At 43.9% G+C, this 12011-nt stretch overlaps 1 protein-coding gene and 1 long non-coding RNA gene across 3 annotated transcripts; one reads left to right on the forward strand and one right to left on the reverse strand.

Moving 5' to 3' along the window:
* Positions 1–4440: 4440 nt before the first annotated feature.
* On the forward strand, positions 4441–8695 carry LOC136526773 (uncharacterized). 2 transcript variants are annotated; one of them, XM_066519450.1, is made up of 3 exons: positions 4441–4756; positions 4854–4942; positions 8116–8695. In XM_066519450.1, the coding sequence occupies exons 1-2, from the start codon at positions 4571–4573 to the stop codon at positions 4917–4919; spliced, it is 252 nt and encodes an 83-aa protein (XP_066375547.1). In that variant the 5' UTR covers positions 4441–4570; the 3' UTR covers positions 4920–4942; positions 8116–8695. The 2 variants fall into 2 exon arrangements, with proteins under 2 accessions (XP_066375547.1, XP_066375492.1); XM_066519395.1 differs by lacking the exon at positions 8116–8695 and adding an exon at positions 6697–7074.
* Positions 8696–8841: 146 nt separating this feature from the next.
* Positions 8842–11791, reverse strand: LOC136526936 (uncharacterized). Its single transcript, XR_010776642.1, has 2 exons — positions 10625–11791; positions 8842–9117 (listed from the first exon to the last, which is right to left on the reverse strand). It is a non-coding gene; the product is annotated as an uncharacterized lncRNA (long non-coding RNA).
* Positions 11792–12011: the final 220 nt, after the last annotated feature.

Below are 12011 nucleotides of genomic sequence, written 5' to 3' on the forward strand. Positions count from 1 at the left end.
CTCTAAATAAATTTGTTAAAAAACTAGATTCAAAAATCTTTCCGATGATACTAATTATGTACCATAAATATTAATATTTTTAAAATATATTTAGTCAAAGTTATTTTTCGGGAAGCTAAAATGACAGTTATTTTGGGACGAAGGGATTACTGTATACTAAGGGATTAGTAGCACGTCAGAGGGTGCCAGGCCCCCCATGCCCCCCTCCCTCCACCACTATCGGCAGCCGAACATCGTGACTCGTAGGCGGCCGCACGCCGAGACTAGGAGAGGGCAGCCACGCGCCACGCCTGGTAGGGCTGGTAGTCGAGTGTCGCGTGCTAGAGCGGAGCGAAGCGAGGCGTATGGGAGTGATTGTTTTTAGAAACGGACGAGCGAATAATTGAGAGTGTTGTTGGGCGAGCGACACGTGCGGGAATGAGCGGAGCAAGGTGTCCTGATAAACAAGCGTCTTATCTTAATTTTATCATTAAGGTATTCTTATTGCTTTCAGGATATTGATAATTATAATGAAGGATCTCCCACGTATATATATAGTCCAAATATGTCTTTGAGTTTGGTAAACGTCCACATGACAAACGGACTAGGATTAGGATTTCTTCTTCTCCTCTTTCTATATTCCAAAGTTCGTATGTTTTACAATAGTCTTAGCCACAATGCGAGAAAAGAATTCGTATGTATTTATGTATATGTATTCAACTAGATAAATGTCCGTGCGTTGCACGGATAAAAATATAATATCATGATAATGGTAGTATTAACGTGTAACAAAACATATTTTGTAATGCGAAGTTGGAACATCAATATTATGATAGCAATTATGTTCTAATTGTATCCTCTAACACACCTAAGTTTCACATCTTCTTAACAACATCCTAAGGGTACTGGCTCTGCAAGTACCAGTAGTCAAGTAGTTAGAACCTCTTTATAAACGATATTCTTCGTGAATATATCCTTTTCCGACTTCTTCTTTCCCTTCCCCTTTTTGATGTCATTCTCAATAGCCGGTATGACCAAGATCCTAATATTCGATCTTGTCGTGGACAAATTACTAAATATTATTATAAGTAAGGGCATTGCAGGTATCACAATTTAGTAGTCTATATAATGTTACCTTTGGATACTTCAGTGAGAATAGATTTAGCTTTTCTTCGATGAAACGCTTCACGACGCTTCCTATTAACTTCAACCCGTTGGTCTTCGGTCATTGCTGCACGCCGCATCCTACTATTTGTTTTAATTTCATTCCGTTGCTCTTCAGTAATAGCTGCACATCGTGCTCTTTCTCTTTGCCTTTTACGTTCGTTAGGATCGACGACTTCTGTTACGTTTGTAAGTAAATTACATTCACTTTGGCCACCTATTTTTTTAACAGATAGAAAGATATAATTAATTATTACCTAATTACCTCCATTTTTCATTATATTCATGTACATATAATCATTTTTATTTACCTTCATTTATTGGGTTTGTTAAATCTCTGAATGGTGTCGAACAACCCTGTCCTTGATTTTCAATAGGTTTCATGTAGGAGTGAAACTCTAAAAACACATAAAGAGAGTCATTATTAGAATCAAAAGTGCGTATGAGTGACCATCTGAAAAAGGACATGATTAAAGCCCGTTTCAGTTGAAGTGCTCCAAGCAAATTAGGGGAATATCTACTAATGAACAACTACCAAAGCAGTACTGTCACCGGCTGACAACTGGACTTCAAACTTCCCGAGTAGCTATCGCACAGCAAATATGGGTTTAGAAATATTGATTTTGACAATTAAAAGATCAGAAGTATTATAGCAAGGCAGTTAGCGCATGCGACGTGAGTACCTGAGTAGACAGTCGACGTGCCTCGCTAGTAGTCGTTTCCTGCCGTCTGACGCGCACGACATGCCTGCTCAGTTATCTGTCCCAGTTATCGGCAGCAATCCGGAGACGCTCACGCGGCGCGCCGACGGTTGCACGTATGCTTTGTTCCTCTTTTTTTTTTTTTTTTTACCGACGAGTAGAGTTATATACTGAGCGTACACGCGCGGCCAGCTTGTTTGGTAGGGAGCCGAGGAAGGTTGGGCCTGCAGTTCGATACGGATACGGATATACTACTCGGAGTTTGATGGCCAACTTTTTTGGTAGAGAGCCGAGGAAGGGGTGGCCTGGTTGGTCCTGTAGTTCGATACGGATACGGATTCGTGCGGCACGTCAATACAGATACGGCAACTCGGAGGCAGGTCTATGTGCGGCACGGCAATACGTACCGCACTCGGAGGCACGCACACCAAGGAGGTGTCTAGATGTTTTTGAACGGTAAAACTTTTGCTCCTAATCTTTTGCTGTAAAACTTTTGGCATTTGGTGTTTAGTTGCATGGCAAAAATTTAGCCATGTAGACACAACACACGCCCCTAAAACGTTTTTTATCTAGTTTTGGGTCTCTTTGTCTCAAATGCCAAAAGTTTTGTAGTCCAAATTTTACTATTTTTGTCTATGATGTTTAGATCTATTTTACCAAAAAAATAAAATAAAATAGTAAAAATTTTGACCAAAATGGGGAACAAAACAGGCCCCAAATTTTTTGGTCTACATTGTTTTGTAAGTAGTAACAGATAACAGATTCATCAAGTTGTCGTACTGTGTCGCCATCTGAAGAGTCACCCTTATGACGCTATCTTGCAATCCATGAAGTCAAAATATTATAAAACTGTCTAAATTTATAAAAGAGAACCACAAATGAGTATTATGAAAAAAATATTTTCATAATTTTTTAGGAGATAATATTTTCATAATTTAACAATATATAAGTGACCGGCCCATAGATTTCCAAGCTCATCACCTCGAGGCCCACGTATGTTTTTTTTTTGCCATAACTTCCGAAGGGTTGAGGCTGGTCCGAGCCTGACTCGACGCCGGTATTGGGTCAAAAAATTTGGACATTCCGAGTATTTCACGAGATTTTTAACATTTTTGCACTAAAAATATCTACATTATCTTCCTCAACGTTTTTGAAAGTCTGTTTTTTCTCCTAAACTCTAAAATCAGTTAAATCATCTCCCTGAACTTTTAAAACCGCTCGTTTCACCTCTTAAAAAAAACAGGCTTTCGCAAAAGTTGAGCAACTAATGTGGATTTTTTTTGTTTTTGCGCGGCACACTTTCCTGCGGGGGCGAGCGGCGGGCGGACGGGGCGTGACGGGACTAATCCGCGCGCCATGGGCCCGTGCCGTGCGGCCCGGTTTAGGTGCACCAGAAGACAGCGGCACCGCACCGAACCCAACCACCGCGTCCGTGCCGTGATCCACCCCCGACCCCCGTGCGCGCGCAAGCGATCGGCACAGAAACGCAGCCAGCCCGCAGCCCAGCCCATGCCGCGAGGAAGCCTGAGACAGAGAGGGACTGAGCAAGCGTCACGCGAGAGCTGGTGCTCCGGAATGTCAACTAGATGTTTTTGAATGCTAAAACTTTTGCTTCTAATCTTTTGCTGTAAAACTTTTGGCATTTGGTATTTAGTTGTATGGCAAAAATTTAGCCATGCAGACACAACACACGCCCCTAAAACGTTTTTTATCTAGTTTTGGGTCTCTTTGTCTCAAATGCCAAAAGTTTTGTAGTCCAAATTTTACTATTTTTGTCTATGATGTTTAGATCTATTTTACCAAAAAAATAAAATAAAATAGTAAAAATTTTGACCAAAATGGGGAACAAAACAGGCCCCAAATTTTTTGGTCTACATTGTTTTGTAAGTAGTAACAGATAACAGATTCATCTAGTTGTCGTACTGTGTCGCCATCTGAAGAGTCACCCTTATGACGCTATCTTGCAATCCATGAAGTCAAAATATTATAAAACTGTCTAAATTTATAAAAGAGAACCACAAATGAGTATTATGAAAAAAATATTTTCATAATTTTTTAGGAGATAATATTTTCATAATTTAACAATATATAAGTGACCGGCCCATAGATTTCCAAGCTCATCACCTCGAGGCCCACGTATGTTTTTTTTTGCCATAACTTCCGAAGGGTTGAGGCTGGTCCGAGCCTGACTCGACGCCGGTATTGGGTCAAAAAATTTGGACATTCCGAGTATTTCACGAGATTTTTAACATTTTTGCACTAAAAATATCTACATTATCTTCCTCAACGTTTGTGAAAGTCTGTTTTTTCTCCTAAACTCTAAAATCAGTTAAATCATCTCCCTGAACTTTTAAAACCGCTCGTTTCACCTCTTAAAAAAACAGGCTTTCGCAAAAGTTGAGCAACTAATGTGGATTTTTTTGTTTTTGCGCGGCACACTTTCCTGCGGGGGCGAGCGGCGGGCGGACGGGGCGTGACGGGACTAATCCGCGCGCCATGGGCCCGTGCCGTGCGGCCCGGTTTAGGTGCACCAGAAGACAGCGGCACCGCACCGAACCCAACCACCGCGTCCGTGCCGTGATCCACCCCCGACCCCCGTGCGCGCGCAAGCGATCGGCACAGAAACGCAGCCAGCCCGCAGCCCAGCCCATGCCGCGAGGAAGCCTGAGACAGAGAGGGACTGAGCAAGCGTCACGCGAGAGCTGGTGCTCCGGACCACCACGCTGATGGGCTCGGGCGACCAGGCGGCTGACCCCCTCTCTTCCTTCCTCCGCCACCCTGGCGCGTTCTCCCTCTCCCGCCGCGTCGCCATGGCGCGCGACGCCACCGCCGTGCCCGCGCTCCGCCCCTGGCTCGTCGACCTCCTCCCGCTCCTCGTCGTCCTCCTCATCGCCGCCCACGTCATCGCCCTCGTGCGTCCTCCTCCCTCCCAACTATCCTCCGCTGCATCTCCTGTTATTGCCACCTGCTGGATGAGATTGGGGGTATGAATTGGGCTTCCCGTCGCAGGGTTACTGGATCTACAGGCTCGCCACGGACGGGTCCAGGCAGCCCGCGCGGAGCAAGAAGCACTAAGGGGACGGCGCCCGCGGCTGGATGTAAGGCTATTCACATCTTCTCTCTCATAGCTCTGCTGCTCTCAGTGAATGTTAATTATCGGAGGACGAGGAATTCCTGATTACGCGATTGCTGCCTGGTGCCTGCTAGGCTCAGGCAGGTGCTCGAGATGCTGATTGGCGAAATGCTACGTTGAGAACAGGGAATTTAGTTACTCTTACCAATTAGCCTGTTGGGTGTTAACTCTGATCCGCGCATTTTGGTGATCCGCTTTTACTTATGTATCACACCAGTACTAGTTCGGCCATCTCAAAAGCAAAATTTTACTAGTTTTCTCAAGATTCTTTTGGTGGTAACTGGTTTGGGGCTTTAGTCCAATTTAACTTCCTTCTTTATTAGGGATGATTCATTTTAGGTTTGGTGCCTTGCTTGTTGGGTAGTTATTGAATAAAAAATGTAAGACTGAAGATATCTGACAGATATTTGGGGGTCCCTTGGATTTGGATATAGATGCAGTGTAGGATTGGATGGTGATACTTTTGGGGATGGTACGGTTGGTGGATTAGGATTGCTTTCTTCGTTGCCACTTCAGTATGAAATTATTGAACCCTTTTAGGAGAACAATTATTGAACCTCGGTCATTTTTGTATCTTCTTTTTATCGGTAACTTATTTGTGAAGCTTTTTTTATCAACTTATCCTGCTGAACATGGGGTTTGTTTGTCTAAATTGTGGAGGCATAAACATGTTTCTGTGGGATTCATGTCTTGAAGAGAAGTGTTTGATCTTCTGAGTGCTTCATATGCTCCCGCTCATTATTCTTGCATTTGGTATGCATTATGCTGTTGTAAGAGAAGTTAATTTTCTTCTCTCCTCAATTTTTGTGTTTCTAATCAAATTTTGAACTGGTCTTGAGTGCATTTACTTTATTTGTTCGATCATGGACTGGTAGTAAAAAACAAATTTCCAAATGTTTTTATCTTCACATTTCATATTTATTTTCTTTTCTGAACCATCTATCTTGCTGAGTTTACCTTATACTATATGTGCTTTGACTGAAGAGAAACAAACATATATGAAAGAAAGAGAAAGAAACAAACATTACTCTAGCCCTGTCCTTTGAAAGGCCTTGCTTGTTGAGCTCAAAACAATATGGCGTGCCCCTGAAATTGGTAATTTGCTAGTTCACTCTAAGCTACCATAAGGCATACAAATACCGTCTTTTCCGTTGTACATTAACTTTGGAAACGATTGATGATCAAGATTTAATGTATTTGTATGATGTGTCTATTTGTTAGCCTTCTGTATGAGGATTTGGACAAAAGTCTCCTTTGCAAAGATTAATGTTTGGTCTGTTGCTTTCTTAGGCTTGATGACACCAAACCCATGGTTAACATCTATTTTAACTTTCATATTTCTATATGGAGTCATGTTGGTATTCAAATAATCTAACAGCACAAATCCCTGTTGTTTCCAACATTGTTACATTACTTGACTGATGAGTATAACATCATTCGAGCAGTAACCGGGAGCACGTCCCATTGCCCATTTTCACCTTAATGCTAAAGTCACTGCGTTCTGTTTCTGCATTTTGTCTTTAGAAGAGAAGGGGCTGACAAAACTGTCTGCTTTTTTGTATTTATTAAGTTTGTAGTTCATTTGACCATAAAACAGCAAATCGGAGTTTTGGTTTGCTCAAAATCTGCTTAGTGCTTGAGTAATATGAACATCAGACAGCCTCTCAAACACCACCAGCAACCTGTTGGGATTGACCGATTCCATCCATTTTGTTGCAGGCTTGCAACCAGTTTGCTATTTTAGTCGTGCATCCTTTGCTTGTTGATCTCCAAAGCTTGCAACCTCAGGTGATGGCGTGGCAAAGTTCCTGAAAGAACTAGGACAGGGAACCGATCTCATCCAGTGGTTTGTTCAGATGTTGGTATCAAAAGTGACGATAGCTGATATGTGAAAGGAGGCTCTTTTGAGCATAAATAGTTTTCGGTTGCTGGATAGGTTTGTCATCTGTCGACGTCTCCGTGTACTGAACAGTAGCTAGACAGGTGTGCCGTTTCATATGTTGTGGGCTTTTGTAATCCATGAGCAGCATTTTATTTGGGCGATCCAATAAACGGGAAATTTCAGGTTCCAAGTTTCTTGGGGGCCTATTTGTATCCTACTAAACTTAGCATACTAACTCTTAGCACTTGTTAGCAATCTCTACCTTAACAATACTCCCCTATAGTTCATTTTTATTTTATCCTAAGTCAAACTTTATTAGCTTTGCTCAAGCTTATACAAAAATGCACAGACATCTAGAATATCAAATTCGTTTTCGATTCTTCAAGAAACATATTTTAATATAGCATTTATTTTAACTTGTCCATGTTGACATGGTCAAAATTAGAGAGTTTAATTTATGTTACTAGTTAGCTCACCTTTTAGCAGGTGACATATCTGGATCTAATAATTCTGCTAACTTTTAGGTGCTCACTGTTAGCACATTGGATCCGAAAGCAAAAGTTTAGCCACGTTAGATCGAATCTTTGACACCAATTAGGAGTATTAAACATATAGGCTAATTACAAAACTAATTATACAGATTGAGGTTAATTTGCGAGACGAATCTATTAAGTCTAAGTAGCCCATGTTTTGACAATGTGATGCTACAGTAAACATTTGTTAATTATGGATTAATTAAGGCTTAATAGATTCGTCTCGCTAATTAGTCTATACTCATGCAATTAGTTTTATAATTAGCTCATGTTTAGTTCTTCTAGTTAACATCCGATGTGACACGACTAAACTTTAGGCCCTGCATCCAGACACAGCCTAGTACCACCTTGTCTAACATGCCTAGGCCATGTTTAGTTCCCCCATTTTCAGAATTTGACACTATGCAAAAAGAAGATTCCCTGTCACATCAAATTTGCGGTACATGCATGGAGTACGAAATCAAAAACTAATTACACAGTTTGGTTGTACTCTGCGAGACGAACGTTTTGAGTCTAATTAGTTAACGATTGGACAATTATTACCAAATAAAAACAAAATAATACTGTAGCTACAGTGTACCTGTGTTTTGGGCGGCGCCGAAACGGCTGATGAACTAAACGCGGCCCTAGTACCACCTTGTCTGAATATAACATGCCTTGTACCACCTTGTCTGAATATAACATGTAGCAATGGTTATTATTCCTCGTCTTATTATCTTGCAGTTCCAGATGGTCGTCATATCAAGCCACCCTGTGCGGAGTGCGGTATGCCTGCTACTATCACGCCATGTGGCAGCCTAGCTCAGTAGTCAGTACAGCAGGAGCTTCTATCTGTTTCTAAGATGTCTTGTCTGTCTGAGTACCTGGCGGCCTCAAGTAGTCAAGTGTGAGTGTGTGACAAAAGTGTCGGCAACGCGTTGTTTTTTTTTTTTCGCCTCTCATGCAGGTGAGTATTTTTTTTCCACCTCTCATCCAGGTGAGTATCTGTTCATGAATAGACACACACCAATGTCACACACATCATAAGTACACAAACAGATCCTATAACTATACCGAGATTCTAAGATCATATCCTTTGTGAGATCACCGGGTCCACGGATCTGTAGACGACGAGGTACGTCGCATTGTCTTTGTGATTCATCAGTTCATCACACTCACACGGCAGCGGCTTCTCTTTGCGTTTCTTGCTCAAACAAATAGAGGATTCTTGTTCCGGCGTTGCGCCTTTCCGCTTTCGTCGTGGGGCGGCACGACAAACGGCACAAAAGCGCAGCGGCGCACGTCGCGGATTCGCAAAGCGTGTCGAGTCTGCCAGATCCCCTGAAAACATTACCCGGGCCTCGAAGGATGCAGAAGAATAACGGAAAGACAAGAGCACAGCGTCAAGAGTCCCTGGGAGTGGAATCCAATCCGACACGCGGGGTCGAAGCCTCTTTTAGGAAAAGAGAGAAGAAAAAGAAACAATGTATATAGAGCTACAGCCGATTAATCTCACGGCAATGCGGAGAAAAAAGGTTTTTATCAGGTCATGTTGTACAAAGTCAATTTAACACTAGCTACATGGTATGATGATATGATCACCGCAGCAGAGAAGGGGCTGAATATTTTTCTCTGTGCATGTTCAGCCTAACGGCAGATGATGCAGAGGACGACGGCGACGATGATGACCAGGATGAGCAGCGGCAGTGAAATGATCAGCACGAACTCCATCTGACCTCCCTGGCCCTGCAAAATGAGATGGAATGGAACCTTATAATGTCACGACCGGCAAATAGCAAAAAATGCTATCATCTGTATACGGCTGTCTTAGTACAGACTGGCCAGATTCTAATGCGCATGGCTGGCTATTTTAGCACAATGAGTTGTATTATATTCAGAATGGCATCCGTATTCTTGATCATCAGCCACTACATCTGATTTGAGTGTCTGTTGCAAAACAGTCGTGGACTCGCAGAGAAATTCAGGCGCATTGGGTCTCTGGAGGAACCTGTCAACCGCCTCGATCTTTGTTATTCAATACATGAACATGGCTTTTTTGCTTAGACAAAAGGCACAACAGTGGCTTATTGTTGGAAAGGTATTGGATCCGATTCCCCAATGGAAACGGCACACCTTGCCCCCCGCCCGGTACGAATCGATTCTTGATCAGTGTGGCGCTTTGGGTCAAATAAACCTGCCTTTGCATTTTTAGAAGAGAACGACACATCACAGAAGGCTGTAGGAGGTGTTGGTTCACTACTGGTTCCCTCTAGGACTTGGCTGAGATGCGAGTAGCAGGTATCATCTTCTTTCTCTCCCTCAGGCAGGCGCACTAGAAGTAGGTTCTTTCTGCTCCTCCCAAGAGCTTATGGATCACTGCTTCGCTAATTGCTAGTAGCTGGACGCAGTCAAACTTGGACACCAAAGTCTCGCCTAATACCCTCTTCGCGTGGCTGATAAACAATGGCTGAAAGTACCGTTGACTAATTTGTTATGAAAGAAAAATGATCATGTTCGGCTTATCTCATATTCGGCTTGTTCGGCTTCTTTTTTTCAGCCGAGACAGTGTTTTTCCCTCACAACAATTCAGCCGGAACAGTATTTTTAGTCAGTTTCAGATCAGCGAACAGAGCCAATATCGTTCGTTAGCTGAAAAAGTACGGCGAGACACGTAAATCACTCACCTTAGTCAAAGTCAACAGATGACTCTTGCGTCTGGAACTTTGTCCAGAATAATAGCGACGCACAGTTCTTGCCCCCTCAACTACTCCGTTTCCTAACCTAAGCTAGCTTATGTCTAAATTAAACAACTGTTTTGGTTTCTGCTGAAAGCTACTCAAATCGATGTAAAATTCATGAAACACGTACTAGCGGTTGATCTAACAAGGACGTCGTAGGCGTAAGCGTATCCCACTCGCAGGACTACTAGCTAGAGTCGCCCAAGGCCTGGACGGAAGCAACCAAGATCGAAGGGTGTTTTTGTCGAGAACAAAAGCAGGTGGGAGGGAAAAGCCACGGCTACGAATTCAAGATTCCATGGGGGCGAACCAGATCATGAACCACCCTGAAACCTTAACCTACAGGATCGAGCGCGGAGCCCCTGAAACTGCTCTTTTCATGGAACGGTGTTTTTCTCTCACCAGCACAAACCAAATTTCAGCATAGGCGAACATCTGCGACGGCGCGAGGAATCCTCGAACGGACTGGGGGGAAAAATTGAAGGGCAAGAGGGACAGAGTCGAGGGACCAGTACCTGCGCGGATGGAGCTGTACTTGCTGCCCTTGTTGGATCAGAACTGCGAGGTGGGGGAAGGAGGGACCGAGGGAGGGAGGCGACAGAGCGCAGTAATGGGGACTGCGATGGAGGAAGAGGAGCTGGGCAAGATGCTAGAGCCGATAAAAGCAGAGGAGAACAGGAGAAGGCGATGGCCGATGCCAACGGGTGCGGTGGTGGGAGCTCGTTAAATTATAATCAGCCGGGCAAGCTAGCGAAAACGCGTGCCACGTGCCCCGGTGGCGCCGCGCCGAGCGCCTGAATCAGCTGGACGGTGCTCCTGGTTTGCTTCACAGTTCACAGTGGAGAGCGAAGTCAAGCCAGCGGTGGCTACAGCTGGTCTATCTTAACCCATTTCGTCACTCATCAGTGAACTATTAACACAAGCTTACCCACATCTGTGGGCAGATCAAGATTCAAGGCTCGAAGGCTTGAGAAACCTCTAGTTGCTTAGTTACGAAGACAAGCTAGTGCAGACACAGCGTGCACACACAACGGTGTGTCTGATGCCTTTGGAGTCAAAGGGGAACAAAAAAAAAGAAGGAAAAGGGTATGAAAGGACCAAATTAAAACCAATCAATACCCAAATCGTAATACACACCGAAGTGGAGGCACACGCACACGCACACGCACGCACGCTATTTATGTTGTGACGATTACAAAACAATCAGGTACTGATGAGCAGCCGACGGCGACGTCGCAACGCATGTTTTGTGGTGCTGCGGGCTGAAGAGGCGAGATCTGCGATCAGCGGCAGATGATGCAGAGGACGATGGCGACGATGATGACGAGGGCCACCAGCGGCAGCGAGATCACCAGCACCAGCTGCATCTCGACGCGAGCTGCTTCCTGCCTCTGCTCCTACCGACGGCGTTCTTGCTCTCGGGCCGTGGCGTGCAGAGCTGATCGCCTGCCTGCTTTAATGGCGCGGAAGGGCGGCGCGAAGCAGTCGGTCCAGCTCTTCTGGTCTGGCCGCAGCGCCTGCCGTCGGTGAAGTTATAAATGCTACTAGTACTAGCAGGGGTTGGAAGAGAATCAAAGCAGCGGGAAAAAGGCGTGCGACGTGTTGAGTTTTTGGGCCTTGGTGCTTTCCATATGTCATTCCGTCTCCATGCATGTCGATCGCGAAGCATCTGAGCCGCGCTGGACGCATCTGTCCAACACACGGAAAAGATGGTTACTGTGTTAGTAGTATGTAATATAAGTATATACTCCTTCCATTCCAAATTGTAAGTCATTTCAAGAATCTTAGAGAGTCAAAGCATCTCAAGTTTGACCAAGTTTATATAATAAGATAATAACATTTATGATACCAACTAAGTACCAATAGATTCTTTGTTAATTATATTTTTATAGTATATCTATT

This window comes from Miscanthus floridulus, chromosome 1 (assembly GCF_019320115.1).
Source record: "Miscanthus floridulus cultivar M001 chromosome 1, ASM1932011v1, whole genome shotgun sequence".
Lineage (NCBI taxonomy): Eukaryota > Viridiplantae > Streptophyta > Magnoliopsida > Poales > Poaceae > Miscanthus > Miscanthus floridulus.

Coding starts and splice junctions, on each gene's coding strand:
- LOC136526773 (XM_066519450.1), top strand. CDS start 4,571: ATGGGCTCGGGCGACCAGGCGGCTGACCCCCTCTCTTCCTTCCTCCGC. Junction 4,757..4,853: donor CCGCCCACGTCATCGCCCTC/GTGCGTCCTCCT, acceptor TTCCCGTCGCAG/GGTTACTGGATCTACAGGCT.